The 16,352-nt window shown below is 37.7% G+C and overlaps 1 protein-coding gene across 2 annotated transcripts in view; it reads right to left on the bottom strand.

Annotated features, from left to right (window-relative positions):
- WWC2 (WW and C2 domain containing 2) overlaps window positions 1–16,352 on the bottom strand; it is a 58,213-nt gene that overhangs the window by 27,724 nt on the left and 14,137 nt on the right. The window contains exons 2-6 of one of the 2 annotated variants that reach the window (XM_044449890.1): window positions 14,253–14,342; window positions 11,563–12,179; window positions 5,051–5,174; window positions 1,975–2,055; window positions 1,786–1,872 (exon numbers count right to left, since the gene is read on the bottom strand). In XM_044449890.1, coding sequence (XP_044305825.1) covers window positions 1,786–1,872; window positions 1,975–2,055; window positions 5,051–5,174; window positions 11,563–12,179; window positions 14,253–14,342 — 999 coding nt within the window. Of the gene's footprint in view, window positions 1–1,785; window positions 1,873–1,974; window positions 2,206–5,050; window positions 5,175–11,562; window positions 12,180–14,252; window positions 14,343–16,352 lie in introns of those variants that run through there. The other variant, XM_044449891.1, reaches the window with a different exon arrangement.

Here is a 16,352-nt window from a genome sequence, read left to right as displayed (position 1 = left end):
AACCCTCATATGATACAAAGTCTGTCCTATACCCCTGACATGATCCTAGAGTTCAGAACAAGCATTTTTAATTATTGTTGCCTTCTAGCATGCTCCTTGTTCCTTATGTTATAGGAAACTGACTTTTCCACATGCCTCCCTAGCTTTTATCAACATTTCAACCAGGTTTTGTGTATCTCCTTTCAAATCACTGTCACACTTTTCCAGTTCTACTGCACAGAAAATAGTGCTAATCTTCCCAAGTACCTTCCTTTCTAGAAGTGTTATGATGACACAGATATGCCACATCCACCTCCTAAACAAATGTTTGTAAGACTGCTTCTTCCCACATTACAGTGAAACAACATGGGAGTACTGCTTGCATATCATTATGTGAAAACAAAGTAAGAAGCAGGTAAAACAAAACAAAATGCATGCTGAAGATTAAAGATGGCTCACCTTCCCTCTGTGAGCCTGTGCTATATATTCTACCATGGAATGAATCCCATACCATAATGTGATGTAGAAAGCAGAATATAAATATTTCCACAAATTAAAACACATTGAAAGAAGTGCTCCCTGTAAAAAGGCATTTCATGTGCTTGTAAAAAAAATTGCTCTCCTGATTAAATAAGCAAGTGAAACTGCATTGACTTTGAAATGGAAATCTATCACACATGTAGTAAATGTTTAAAATTACCCAGATAGTCTATGAAACTCAGAGACATTCAAAAGTCTGCTCAGTTTAAAATCAAACAAAAGAAAAAAATGCTGTCACTGTACCAAAGGTGGGCCATGTGGTCTGCACCTGGTACAGATAATAGAATCACAGAATCATAAAACAACAGAGGAAGGGGCCTATAAAACCATTGAGTTCAACTCCTTAGACAACTTCAGGTATATCTTGTATTCATTTCAAGTAAGGTCAACTTCTGTATAAAGGAATTTAAGACCCCACAAAACCGGTATGATTTTTTGCTGTTGTTCTGTTCAGCTTGGCTGGATTCATTCATACCTCCCTGACTGCCTTTTGAACAATTACTGTTTATAGGCATGGAGATCTGTTTGCAACCCTACAACTTAAAGACCATTTACTGTACTGGAAAGAGAAGAAAACTCTGTTATTTCATTTTCAGTGTGAGGGCTGTTAACTGCTTCTGTGCCAAAGGGAAGAAACAAACCCCTTTCAAAGCAAAATTATCTAGAAAATAAGAAAGGGTTTGCATAACAGGACTTTTATGTATAACAGCAGAGTGTAGTCTTGCATCTGTTGGGTTTTTCCCATTCTTAAAAACTACATGAGTATTCATGTGGTCCAGAGATAAGCAATTGCCCTTTACAGAATAAAAAACAAAATCAAAGACAGACTTTATAAAAGAAGTACAAAGACTCTGTGCATATGAAGAGGGGGAGGGGGGGAAGGAAATTTAACTTGGCAAATGTCTTTTTTTCTCATTGACAGGAGGGCATTCAGCAGGAAGACTTTCCCAGCAATGAATGCCTCCCTGTCTGAGGAAAGAGAATGGTATCTCATGCTCCTACTATCCTGCAGGTGTTCAGTACAATAGCTCACAAGAGCACTGGTAATCCTAGAGGAAGATGGGCAAAGTAAGCATTGTGTTTTAGAAGTAATGAACATATGCAGCAGTTTGAGAGCTAGGAGATGGCAACTTTCCAGTGACAGAAGTTCAGTCTGAATAATATCTGCATTTTCGGCAACCAAGTATCATAAATGCAGTTTAATAATCTGAAAAGTGACTATTTTAGTACTCAATGCTACTATTATCTCAGGATTATTTTACTTACACTTTGAAGCCAGGGGATGTAGAAAGGGCATGAAGATTTTTTAAGCATCCTACAATGATCACAAAACTTGAGCTGCTTGTATCGTATCTGTTAAGAGAAGTGGGGCAGGGGTGGGAGAAACCTGCATTTAGACACGCATAGGTCATTTATAATTCTCAATGACCATTCTCTTTCCATGTGTTGACCTACCTGAGTCCTATTTCTACTTGAGCTGTCTCTAGAACTGTGGTATCATCTTCACTATATGCAACTTCTTCACTATCATTTGGTCTAGAGAACAAAAATAAAAAATTGAAGGTTGCTGAAGTAGGGTCCCCAGCTGTTGGGACTATAATTCCCATCATCCCTCTGCTCGCTAGAGTTGATGGGAATCACAATTCAACAATATCTGGGAACCATAGGTTGAGAAAGGCTTAGATAGAACAACATTTAAACTTTTAAACACTAAAACACTCTACTTATACCATACTAAAACCACGAGATTGAAATGAATGTTGCATTAGTCCAGTTTGAAAGATTTTTAGTCTCCTGTGTACTGAAGATGTCAAAGTAGAATGGCAGAAAACAGCTACTTTCTTAAGGATTTAAGAAATAATGCTAAGGTTTATCTCACTAATGGCCAGTTATTTGAACATCTACTCTTGAAGGTTCATCATTATCTTTAATTGCCTGCACAAGCAAAGAGAGAACAAATCAATATCGGTGCTAGAAAAGCTCTCTTTTTCACTCGAATTGGTCTCAAGTTATGTTGAATCATGTTGCTTCTTTATTATTTACTACCTTTTTATTCTGATTATTATACACAAATATATTTTGAGGAGTGTGAGAGACTAGTTTTTTAACTATACATCTATTGTAAAATATTCTCGTTCTTGAAATTGCTACACTGTGATACTGGGTCAATCTCCTTTTTCTTCTCCAATTTGTTTGCTACAGTTAATGAACCAAAAGCTAATAATATAAATTATCGCTATTATGTCTTATTATGTCTTACACTTTATATTCCTATTTTATCATTCTTCCAACAAGCTTCCAGCAGCATGCACAGTCTCCTCCCACCTCATGTTAATTATTTGTATAATTAAACTTTTAAAATATGCATCTACAACATCTGATTATTTTATAAAACTTATAGAATGTTTCTGTTCTCTAACCTGAACTCAGATTTTTCAACAGTAAAAAAGACGAAAACAGCCATGCTGAATCAAACCAATGGCTGATTACGTCTCCAGGATTACGTCTGTACAGTGGCCAACAAGATGCCCCTAGGAAGCCATAAGCTTTCCTCATAAAGCATTTGCTCCAGTCCCTTGATAATTTTACTTTTTTCCAAGGGAAGAAAACTTGTCATTTTCTGCAACTTTTCCAGCTCTACTATATGCCTTCTAAGCTATGGTAACCAGAAATATACATAGTATTCCAAATGTGGCTACATCATAGCTTTGAATAACGGCATTGCATAATTAGCTTTGATTAATAACGGCATTGAATAAATAGCTTTGAATAATTAGCAGTTTTATTTTTTATTCCTTTCCTAATTCTGTTCAGCATGAAATTTGCCTTTTTCACAGCCACTGGACACTGAGTCAACATTTTAATCAAATATAGTCTCCTAATTTAAATTATGGCCAGGTTGAAAATTTTCCAATGAGTTCCAATATTCACTTCAAACAACAGCACATTCAAGTCATTCAAATCCCAAATATTAAAAAAAAAGCTATGCAAACCTTACCTGGTTGAATATCTGTTTTGTTCTACAGTTTTTGGCTATTGCATTGCTTCCCTGGTTATTGTTATCTGCCATTTCATTTACTTTTTGAAGTTCCAATTCACAGTCTCATTTGTTCACATTGCTACTTATTATGGCTGGCTGATCTTTACAAACATTTGTATGACATTGTCACCTTAGATGTGGTATTGTGTTATTATTTACAAAATCACAAGGATTATCATGGCCATTAATATTAAATGACAATGACCAGATTTGAATGGCACAATAACCCATCATGGGTGACAAGACATGGTTGACACATTGTATGACTCCAGAATGCTTCCTGAAGGGTGCACAATAAGCCATGCTGACAACCCATGGCTTGTCTGGTGTTTCTCGACTCCACAACAGATTGCTTTGTCTTTTGAATCCAGCCAACCGATGCCACTGTGGATTGTAGGATGCAGCTAATGAGCCAGTTGGCAAAAACAGCAAAAATCCCTTGCTGTTCCTGCTGAGTTTAGTGGGGCACTAACAGGCACCTCATGGATTCACTCACTGTGTCTTTTTTCTCCATTTTCTTTCTTCCAGGAGATTACTTTTCAATTTCACACTTTTTCACCTTCCCAAGCTGCTAGTCTCATGAAAAGGTAGAAAAGACACAGGTCATTGAGCAAAGACCATGAAGAAGGAGAGTTGGCTCCATTCATTAAAATTAGAGGGCTTTACTGCAAAGCGGGTCTTCTCCCGGCTACCCAATTTCATGAACAAAGAATACTCACACCTTTGTTTTCATTTTGATAGGTGCCAGGGGAAGCAAAAGAAATCTCTTTGAAGCACTCTGGATCAATGTCCATTATGGACCCCTGCAGCATATTGACAGCTGATACCCCCAAAACCATTCCGAGGTGACTGCCCATTTTGCATCCACACAAGAGGGCATCTGAGCATGTCCACCTAATATTTTTAAAAGGTGCAAAAATGTGTAAATTTTTCATGCTTAAAAATTAGTGGTCACTTTGGAGTGGCTGTCATCTTGGAGACTGTGGAAAGTGATCTCCAAAATAAAATGCAGTAAAGAAGAAAAAAGCCACAGCTAACAAAAAAGGCTTGACATTGAAGAAGCAAGAGAAGACTAGATAGCTTTAGCTGCCAAGTCTCTTAGGATATTAGTGGAAGACTGAGGTAGAAGGGAGGCAACCCACAGTGAGCCCAACTATCTGTTAGATGCCCTGTTGGTTGTTCAGCAAGCAACCAATTCTCCATTGGTTATTTGCACAGAGGGTTAATGTAATTTGCAAATGTGCCCAAACTGAGCAAATGAGGTTGTGAATTTTGAGAGTGGGAGAGCAGAAATGGAAGATCTTCATCAAAATACTGAGGTTTAATTCACAACTGCCCGAATCACTTAAAATTGAAACACTTTTTGATACTTACGAAAAAAATAACATTAGGTGAAGTAATTCATTTTTCATTCCTAAATACTACTTTTCAAACTGCTGCAAATGTCTGGACATTTTTTTAAATAAGTAGAATCACTTGTCTTAAACCTACTGTTTTACAGAAGCTTCATATACACCACTGTCTCCAGCCACAGATTCATCAGATACTGCAGCAGATACACACCCTGCCTTCTCCTCAAGCAGGCGACTTACTGTTCTTCTTGTTAAATCAACACCTAAGTAAAAAGGGAGGAAGAGAATCTTTGTTTCAGATTATACTGATCTGAAAAATGTATAAACAAAGCTCTTTAATCAAGTTGAAAAGGAAGTTTCTGTGCATCAAAGAGAGTAATTCATTTCATCTGAGTGCTTTAGAAAGACAGGCTATATTACTGTTACATTATCCAACATTTTCTGACCCAGAAAGATCCATCTCTAACTCCACCTAGAAACTGAACAAGCAAGAAAGAGAATGGCTGGGTTCACATCATGGCAAACAACCCTGTGCTGCTTCTTCGGTGTGTGGATTTTTGCCTGAATTTACTGGTCAGATGACAATGTGGTTCCCTGGGTAACAGTTTCTGTGCTCCCCATTCCATTCTCTCACTCTTTCCAACATACCAGCAGCCCCTGTAACTGAAATCATCCTTGCTCTGTGTTTCCTATGCACCCCAGTAGCCTTGTTCTAACTGGTTCACAGATGTTTTGAGGTAAGTTTTCCTCTTCCCACTCCTGAGTGTACCTCTATTTCTGGAATGCTTCCTAGTCTTTGAGCCACAATGCAATTTTTATTAAATCATAGTAAACACTTTTGCCACGATTCCTCCCTTCTCCCTCTGTGCATTCACCTGTTCTTTCCCTGTTTCTGAAATAAACAGGCAGATGGGCACATCACTTGGCCAATAAAAACAAATCAGAGTTAATGCATGTGTTGCTAGGGAGCTGAGGCAGTGGCTAATGAATGGCTTAGCAGCCACTTCCATGACTGCTCCTTCCATGGGACTCTATGGTGTTTTGATACCAGCAATGGTAAAATGGAGATCCCAGATCTGGATGACCAGAGAAGCTGTAGTGAAGCATGGAAAACATAGAACAGACCATTGACTGTGATTTCATAAAAGTAAAGGTACCATGGAGAAACTACATGACTGGGTCTTGATAATACAACGGACCAACAAGGGCAGGAAATCACCATGGTTTCTCATGATGTGTGAACCTGGACAATCTGTTAAGTACAGCTTATTGTATATAACTGAGAAAAGGCACAATTAATAAAATCCCCCTTTCCACAGCCATTAAAGACAAAGGTATATCCTCCTTTACATCTTGCCGCATCTTTTCTTCTCCTTCTCAAAACAAAATCAAAGCAACTACATCTTCTAATTTCTTTCATTTGTTAATTTTACATGATAAGAGTGAGAAATAATTCTCTTTCCATTCATTCTAAGCCTGGGTACTGTGGACTAATAGGGTTAGTATTAACCCCTATCCCAGATGGTAAAAACATTTAGTAATGTTAATCCAGATCAGTTTTCCTTGTGGCAATTAACAGAATTTAGCATTCTTCATCTAACATGAGTACATTTATGGTAATTTGAATATACCTTTATCACTAAAGTTCTCAAAGTTCATATGATCAACCCACCTAAATAACAGCTTATTCCTCTCTCAAATACAAATGGTGCATCTGTACCATTTTTCACTCCCTAAAAATGAAGAACATTGTGGGGGTGGAATGCAATGGTAAAGTGATCATGGGCAGAGCTGTGTATTATTCATTTAAAGCTTTCCTATACTGTCTTATATTTTAAAAATGTCAGGACAGTTTAGAAGAATGACCCACAGCTTGTCTTGCACCTGCTAAGCTAGCCTGCTGCATTTAGGTATGGTGGTAGATATTATCCTACTGACTTTTCTACATGGTCTTATACTTTGCCTCAGGGGGCAAAATGTCTTGGGTTGGGTCTACTGCAACCCATCTTAGGTCAGAATTATTACCATCTGTGGACCCTAGCCAGTTGGTGAAAAACCAATGTACTCCATATCTTCATTAGGATTTTTGTGCCCTAATGAGTTCTGAAGCTCAACACACTTACTGCTTTCCTCAAAATGGCTCCCATCACCATTATCTTTAGCCACAAGCTTATTTTTTCCCACCTTCCAGTTCTACCATCTCAATCATATTTGAGAAATGCTATCAAGTACAGTGCGTGAGCAGCCTTCAAACAGAATATAGGGAGAAGCAAAACCAAAGCTCTGCCAACAAGTAAATTAGTCCTCACATCTACCAGTTGGGACATCAGATAACATTATCCCATATAAGAAATAAATACTAATTTTGCCTTGGGTTCTGGGGTCACTACCTGCCAAATTGAAGGGAATACACAGGGGCAGTGGTCACTTAATTTAAATCCAACTCATATTCCTGTAGTAGATTTTCCTGCAGACAGCAAGCAACATCCATTGTAAGCAGAATCCTGTAATGTAATAAGTTGCAAGCCTGTGAAGTCCTTTCATCTGCCAAGGAGCCAAGTGTATTGGTATGCATTACGACCCCCTCCTGAGTCATGACTTTACATCTTGTTAAGATGTTTAAAATTTAAAGCTTCAGATTAGAGGATTGATTGCTGCATTTCTCCTTTCATTTGTAGCAGTGGGGATGCTTTTTCCTTGATGATGAAGTGCTTTTTCTTCCACCACTTTGAGAGGGGTGAAGGTGATGACATGATTTATTGATTACCCCCAGGAATAACTGCAGCAGTCTGACATCGACTTTGACAATGACAGAGACTATCTGTGCAAGAACTTCATGGTTATTCTAACTCTGTTATTCCAAGAGATATTCTGCACTGAAAAACCTATGTGCATGGATACAGGTACACAGGTGCACAAGAAAAGCTATGTGCTATCTCCTCTTCTTCCCACCCTATAAGTAAAGGTAGAAATGCAGGGGAACACAGGAATGTGTGGTATCAGAAAAACCATACAAACCTGAAGTTCCTTAGGTCCCACTAATTTCAGTGTTAAGCACATGTTCAACTTTCTTACTGAAATGAATGGGACTAGTTGTAATTGGACACACTCCAGATATTTACAGGAATTTCAGGAACTTCAGTGTATTTGAGTAATCAAGACTAAGGGCTTACTTCTATAATGTGCCACCTAAAGGACATAGTAAATTCAGGTAATGAGAGTATATGTAAAGGAGGTTACCCAGTATAAAAACAGAAATATAACCCCCTCCCAATTAACTTTTTTTTAACCTTAATAAATATTCAAATTATAAACTACACTTAGTATTCCAAAGTATTATTAAGCTTACCAATCATAGTACAGCTTTGAAATGCAGGTAAAAGCTACAGCACTTTTCCACTGATTTTAGTAGAACCTACTAGTAAGAAAAATGCATACAACTGCACTGTTAAACTCCAGATTGAGTTGCAGATCTCTCTCTCTCTCTCGCAATGAACTAATATTTAGAAAATTGCATCCTGTTAAAATCATGTCGATCTTGAACACTTTGGAGCTGAAGGACCATACAAATTATAATATTTGTTAGATGCAACATTCTGCCAATGCGAAATGCCAAATTCTGTTGAACAGGAAAAGCTGGTCCAACCTGCAAGATATTAAGACTTCACAGGCTCCACTGATTTTCAATATTTGGATGAGGGGTAAAAGTACATATAAAAGTATAAAACATAATTTATATTTCCAAACATCAAATGAGGAACTAAATATTTTATAAATACTATCATGTAAAATTAGCAAATGAAAGAAATTAGCAAAATACTTAATTTGTCTCTTTATTCTCTTTGCATATTTGCTTAGAAGTGAAATTTCTTATTTTGCTTGTGAATGGAGCAAGTGGAAGGAAATAAATAGGATTTTCAAGTACAAATAAGCAACAGGTATATAGCAGAAACTAGTTTCAAGGGAGAAGAGGAGATGAAGCTCCTATCAGACGTAAAAACCCACTCAGGTTAAATTTGGCACCTGTGATGTTGTGAAGCACTGCCTTTATTTTCAAAAGTTTTCTTCTATTGTCCTTGGTGGGTAGAAGCCTTCATATTGTTAATATAGAAAACATAAAATATCATCAGATTTCTGACAGATGCTTTAGATTACTGTCTTTGAGGAAGGATTGAAGGTGTGCAGATTTCCAGCCTCCCTGTACATACATGTATGGTAACATACATTAGGAGAATTATAGGATAGAGGTAGTACTAGAAGAGAACTTTGGAAGATTCAAGCTTTCCAAAAAAAGTCTCATGTTGCACACAGCAAATACATAAGACCTCCCTCCCACCTGCCCCTTAAGCCAAAGGAAAGAGAAGTCTCTAACTGTATCTTAAAGGTATCTGCCTTTGGCTTTCTGCAGTCCTTATACTTTTGGCAAGTTTGTGATAGGCTAAAGAATATATTATTCCATATCAAATAAACTTGGCCAAGTGCGTTAAGCCTGAGTTAAGCAATGAAATACTGTCATTCATATTGCAAATAGATTTTTTTTCCCTTTACTCAAGCAACTGAGCAGATGGCAGACAGTCAGTTCTGGGAGCCCGGCATGAACAATGACAGCTGGCTATCGATACTGCATGTCATAAGTCCACTTTGGCTGTAACCAGCTGTCTTCATTAGACAGTCTACATTATGAAGCATGCTCAGGTTACCACATGAATGGAATATTTGACCAAATCAACCTGTTTTAGTTATTTAAATAAGCAAGCACTGGTGTTAGCCAGAGCCTTTAGCATGTCTGTTTCAGATCATATTTCAGAATTCCTTTCAAAGCACTACAAAGCCTGGGACTTGGATACCTGAAGAAATTTGTATTCCTACATAAACTCACCTATGTGTTGGATAGAGTGAGTTGGATAGAGTGAGTTCCTCTGGGTGCAGCAGCTGTTTGAGCTGAGGCAGATGGCAACTGGAGAAATGGTATTCCTGGTGGTGGCACCTGACTTATGCAATTACCTTCCTGAAGAGGCATGCAAGGCACCTGCTTTGCTTTCTTTTTGGCAACAGGCAAAGCATTTTGTTCTTTCTGGTCCTTTAAATTCTGAGGATTAACTGTGATTATCTGTTTCTTTTCATTGGTGGTCCTGACTATATGTTTTATGTTGGTTTTTATTTTTATCCTATCTTGAACTGTCCTGGAACCATTTGAAAAGTGTCTGTGTATGTATCAAAAATATGATTCTTTCTAACCAGAGATAAAATGTATGTGAAATGTAACACCTTAACCAGAAGGTGGCAGCAATACTGTATGTAGGAATGGGGTGGGAAGAAAGAAAGGACAGGCTATGGACAGGTAGTTTCAGCATTAAAAGATAAAGAATAAAAGTTCTTAATGAAGGACATAGGTGAAGCTTAAGAAACCACACAAGGAGCTGCCAAACAACCTATAATCTTAGTGCATCATTCAATAAGTATAACAAGAATTACTGTCTTTCTGTTTCTTTATCCACTGGGGGCAAAACTTTGAAAAGAAATCTTATCTTTGTGGATTTAGAAGCCAGAAATCATCTTCATCTTGCAAATGTAAGCCCACTTCTTGAACCAGTGAGCAAACTCATGCACAAAAACTCACATAAATTTTGCAAGTATCTGAGCAGTCAGTGACTTGGAAATTTTAGATATTTTGTTTGATCAATTAGCTTAACAAATATCACAAAGGGAGAATTGTTAAATAGTTTAACTTGTTGTCTAACACAAGCCAGCAGGTACCAAGGCAAACATTTAAAAGCACTCTAAGATATCACCTATTCCTGAAATCTCACTTATCCACAAAGCACCAGATCTAAAACTATACATAGAATTCTAAGAATACAACCTTTAATAGCTAAGGGGAAAAAGATTATGAGGGTGTGAGAAAGCTATGTCCAAGGACTGAAATTTTATAGAGATCTTTAGATTATTGAGGGCATCACACATGGTGACTTTTAAGATCAATCTGGCTCTGGGACATGAGACTCCCTATTTCATATCTTAGTGTTCCTACTGGTGAACTGAGCACAGAGCAATTGTCAGTTCAGGTCTCAACATAGTGGGGACTTGACAGTGGCAGCCCACTGGTTTTGTTGAGATGGACTGGCTACAAATGCCTTGGGTTAATGCCTGGACAATAGCCATATTCTGACCCCATCTGTATTCTGTAGTCATTGTCCATGTGATCAGCCTATCCACCTGTCTTCTGGTCTCTCTTCCAGTCTTTCAACATCTGTGTCCACCTGCTTCTCCCCCTGTTTACTGCTGCCAACATCCCTTTTCCAGACTCTTAAAGCTAATTCTTCTTTCTGGCCTGATAAAACATGCTTCCAGATACATTTTTTAAGCTCAGGAGAATCTATCCTACTTCCTTAATTCTGACTAATTCTTCTATGGTTTGACTCAGCACTCCATCTCAGCTTCAGTTCCAACCCTATGGAACACATATTTACAGATTTTATGTTGACAATGGCATGCCCTATATTAAAAGACTGCATGCTCTTCTTAGCAAACATGTTTGTAGTGTTTCAGAACTAAACTCTATCCAAAGGGACATAAAAGATGCATTTTTAAGTCTGAATTACAAAACATGACCATATTTTACAAGCAGATTTCACTCTACAACATTTTTACCTGTATTTTTTGAAGGTGACACGGTCTGCCTAACACTTTCATTGAGGTCTTTTTCATGCACAAGTGATTGAGAAGATTCTCTCGTTTCAGAGTCCAACAACATTTGGTTCCCACAAAGGCTAATTCCTGCAAAGTCACTATGTAAATCACAGTCTTCAAAGTCTCTGGTGAGGTGGTGCAGTGGGGAATCTTGAGCAGGCACTGAGAATGCACCTTCTAAAACCAAAGGCGATCCAGGAGGGGATAAGGAGGAAAGGGAGGATCTTGAAGACAGTGAAGTCACAGATTTTGGAGGTTCTGTTGATTTGGGTACATTACTTGTTGCTGAAGAGCTGGAAGAATCACTATATCCCATTCTCCCATGGGAACTGACCACTTCATTTTCATGAATTGTGGTGATAGGGCCTGAAGGAATGTAACCACATTTTTCTTGCAATATGAAGTCCAGCTTATACTGATAGTCTAAATCAGTAGGTTGATCGGCTTGGTTATAATACAGGTCTGTTGAACTAAGGGAATTCAATGATCCCCTGCTGGATGTGTTCAGAGACCCTCGACTGGATGCCAGGGACCCCAGGCTGCTCCCTGAAGACATAGATAACGTACTGGCAGATAGACTGCAACCAAACAAAATAAAACATAACCAAAATCATGTGTCTTTCAACTGTATGTCCAATTAACCATAGCTCAAATTAAAAATTAAAAAAAAAAACACTGGCAATACAATCTGCTCATAGTTTTGACAAGTACATTGACAGTGACCAGCTTTGGATGATATACTGCAGCTCATAACGAAATTTTTAATTGCAGTAGCTCCGTGTCCATGGGCACCAAGTTGGCTATGCAACCCCCACTTAAGGATTGTCCTGTTGTGCCTACTTGGCAACATGTATTATGCAAGGGTTAAGCAACCTTTGCATTAGCATAAATCAGACTGTAGGTAATGTAAGGTTATCTACCCCACAGTCACTGGATTTGTACTACATGAGAATACCTGAGCAAGGGGCTGTATATCCAAAATGGTGAACACATGAGCCCTGCATTGTCACTGTGACTTAAGTAATCCATAGTGGCTGTAATGTCATGCAAAGGGTCCCAGCATGTAAAATGTAAGCACCTTACTTTGACAACTTTTAGAGTATGTCAGGAATCTCCAATGTGGTGCCTAAGAACATCATGGCACCCACAGGGGCTTCCTCCAAAACCCACAAAGCTCTCCATTCCCTGCTCACTCAAAAAATATTTTTAATGCAAACTGTGTAAAACACTAGGGCACCAGTTTCTCTTTTCTGTATCAGTACCTACTGCAGTTCACCTGCTGGTTGGCAGAGAAAGAAAGAGTTGTTTTCTCACCTTGCTCAATCCTCTGCTGACATAGACCATTCTCCTTTGCTCTCACACTCTTTAATTTTCTAGTCCCACCTATTTCTTTCCCAACATCCCTTTTTCTCTCTATTTTGATCCCTTTCCCATTCCTTTCTTCTTCCTCTCCCTTTCTAACCTCTAGTACTTTGTTCTTTCTTGCCATCGTATCCTAGCCTTGTTATTTAACCTTCGTTTCCAGATAGTAGTCTCACTATTTCTCTCCCCTTAACACACATGTTTAGCTCACCTTTGACTAGTCAGGCCCTCAGGATAGCCATTATGTAATTAGGTGTTCTACTATGGAAGCCATTTTGTGGTAGAACCTAAATTCCCAAATGTACCCACAAATCCAAATGCATTAGGGATCCCTGGAATAAAGTCTATTAACAGCAGCCAGATAGAGTTTTGGAGGCCGGTTCACATCTGCAGTACAGATACATCTGCAATACAGCCTTATGAGGACACAGCAATTGTAGAAAGATTGTAGAGTATTTGGGGACATATCTAGATGCTTTGCTATTCAAGAAATATCTTTTTTTCTGTATACAATATCTACTCTCACATTATAGCAGATTGTCTTCAATTTATTGTGAAGGGTTTCCTTTTCTTTTAGTTTACTCTTTCACGTACCCTATTATTCACCTCTGGTATTTTCAATTAACATAATAGGAGGACATGTACTGAACTGGAAGAACAATAAAATCATTGTCACAATAATAAGAAAAAACTTACATGGTCATTTTTGGGGTTAAGGAAAAAGGCTTCTTCTCTGCTTATCAGTCATACTAAATTACTTTCTCAATGAACTAATTTACATTAATCCACAAAGCAAAGTTGTTCTTGTACAAAAACAGTAGTGTGTAAATGAGGAAAAAAGCACTGTCAGAAGCTATCTTGCAGATCTTGGTTCATACAGTATTTCAAGATCAAATGCAGTAGTACAATTGGTAGCAGTACTGAGTTGCTGTTGTGACAACTTTTACATTCGTAAGAGCTTGTTAATACTACAACATTCCTTCCAATCTGTTTGCCTTTTCCCTCCTTCCCTCTCATACAGCCTGAATACCATGGGGAAGGGGAGCATGGGCAACTGCAACTGCTGATTCAAGTATACATTGCCTTACTGCATCGTGGGACATAGGTAGCAGGAAGTCAAACTTTAATAGCAGCTACATTACAATTTTGTGGGACAGAAAGTAAACCTCCCAAATCAACTAAACTCTACCCAAAACACAATAATGCTATTCAAATTTAGATAAATTCTTAACTGTCACACAAATATTTTTCTCTTGTCCACAACCACAGTACACACAAAGCAATCTTACCTTTTAAGCTGTAGATGCAAATAAGTAGTTAGCTTACTAGTTTCTTCAAGTTTTTTAACTAATTTATTTCTTCTTTCTTCCAATTTTAACCTAAAAGATACAGAAACCATGATAGTATTAAAAAAAATGGACTTTATGATTCTTTGCATAAACACAAACACACCAGATAAAACACAGCCTTGAAAGAGCATTAACACAATTTAAATGCAAGGTAGCAAACAAGAAAAACAACATTCTCTTCTTCTGCCAGCTTGATAGTCCAAGAAGTAACAATCAAAGGAAGTAAAGTCCTAGTGCACAGCTCTGCACTGCATTATTACAAACAATACCTGATTGAGCAGCAACTGTTAACCAGCAATTAAACAGCAATGTAATTTGTATGGCCTGCTGTAGCATACTGGTATAACAGCAATCTAACACTGAGCAACTACAGCAAGAGGGCATCGTGCTCTTCTATTTTCTCTATACATTAAGCAAATTCTCAGGACAGCAGGTCTTTCTTTTTTAAAAAATAATTTCTGAGCAAAGGATTGCTGAGATGACTCTAAAAATGTACTGGATTTGGATAAAGGCTAAGTATGTAATCTTGCTAAATTCAGCCTTTGAATCCTATTGACTCTGTAGGGATTTTTCAAACCTTTCTCCAATGTCTCACGGTTTAAAAGAAAAGTTCCAGTTTCTGGAAAAGCTTTGAGTGAATGTATATCTGTTAAATAAATTTAAACTTGTTTAAGCTGTATTCAAAGAATGAAGATCTTCACCATCGAATCTGTGCAGTTATTTATAACATAAGAATCGACTGCATGCTCTTGCTCTCACTAGTGAAAAGAAAAGCTTTATCAAAGGAAATGATTGTGGAAGAATGACATGAAAAGAGGCACATAAGGCTACATATAATATATCTGTGTTGACTTTCAAAATAAAACATCTTTGTTCAGCATTTCAGTACTAAAGAAGCAACTACTACACATTTTTGCCACTTTAAAAAGTACAAGAAATTTATTGACAATGGTAAAACACAGGAACATCAAAGTGAAATTCATTGCCGATTAGAATGTGGTATTATCTAAGGCTAAGAGAATGTGTGGCCAAATTATGATCCCAATAGTTTTTAAATCCTGATGAAATGTGCAACATACAGAGCACAGCTTTTTATCCAATTCGCGTGCATGCACACAAGGCCTATATAAAAACTAACCTGAGGTTCTTCCATGTACCTCAAGTATGGTGAATTCTAGGTTAAAGGTTTCATAGTTATGTTTTTAATAGTGCTTTCATATAAATTCCACATGTCATATTAAATCATTTTTCTCCAGTGTTGTTTTTAACAGCTTCCAAATTTAGCTAAATGATTCTATTCTTCTTTAGCTGTTCCTTTGCCATGAAGCATTCAGATATTATTGGAATAAAAATCACATTAGCCTCCAAAAACAAAACAAGTTTTAAACTTGCTTTAGAAACGTTTCCTTGGGGAGGCTAATCTCTGAAATAAAGGTACAAGAAAAGGTTTCAAATGCACAAGCCCTATCAAAGGTTCTCTTCTGCATGCAAAATAGACACAGAAGCTCTGGGGGAGCTTAGAAATAAGGTTTATTTCTTTTGTGATGTAGACATCATAAGAGAAGAGGCTAAAGACCTCCATCTAGTACTACATTTGAGCACATGTTGAAATCTATTTCAGTTCAATACAATGCTCTAACATAGCCCATTAATACAGGTCGACAAACAAGGAAATGTTTCAAGTGGAAAGCTCTGAGGATCTTTGAAATATTAAGCTTATGTTTTCCCCCTACTTCTTTCCTCTAAAGAATAATTTTGTATCATGTGTATGAATATCAGCCAGGTGACTATTACCTGGTTGACATGATACAACAGCCCATTGTGGGCAGCTGTCCATGATACACTGTCATGCTGTATGAACCAGGGCTGCTTTTAGCAAGTGGGGTTTATTTTTCACAAACCATATACACTGGCAACACATGGTTGTTCTAGGTGTTGTTCAACCAACATTAGCCAAGAAAATTTGTTTGCATTTCCTTTCCATTTATTTCCCAGTCCAAAAAAAGTACATGGATGCTCCTGTCCAAATGGAATGCAAGC

The sequence above is a fragment of the Varanus komodoensis genome, unplaced genomic scaffold (assembly GCF_004798865.1).
Source record: "Varanus komodoensis strain SLA01 unplaced genomic scaffold, ASM479886v1 scaffold61, whole genome shotgun sequence".
Lineage (NCBI taxonomy): Eukaryota > Metazoa > Chordata > Lepidosauria > Squamata > Varanidae > Varanus > Varanus komodoensis.
The sequence above is the reverse complement of the archived record's forward strand: the minus strand, read 5'-3'. Positions and strand labels throughout refer to the sequence as shown.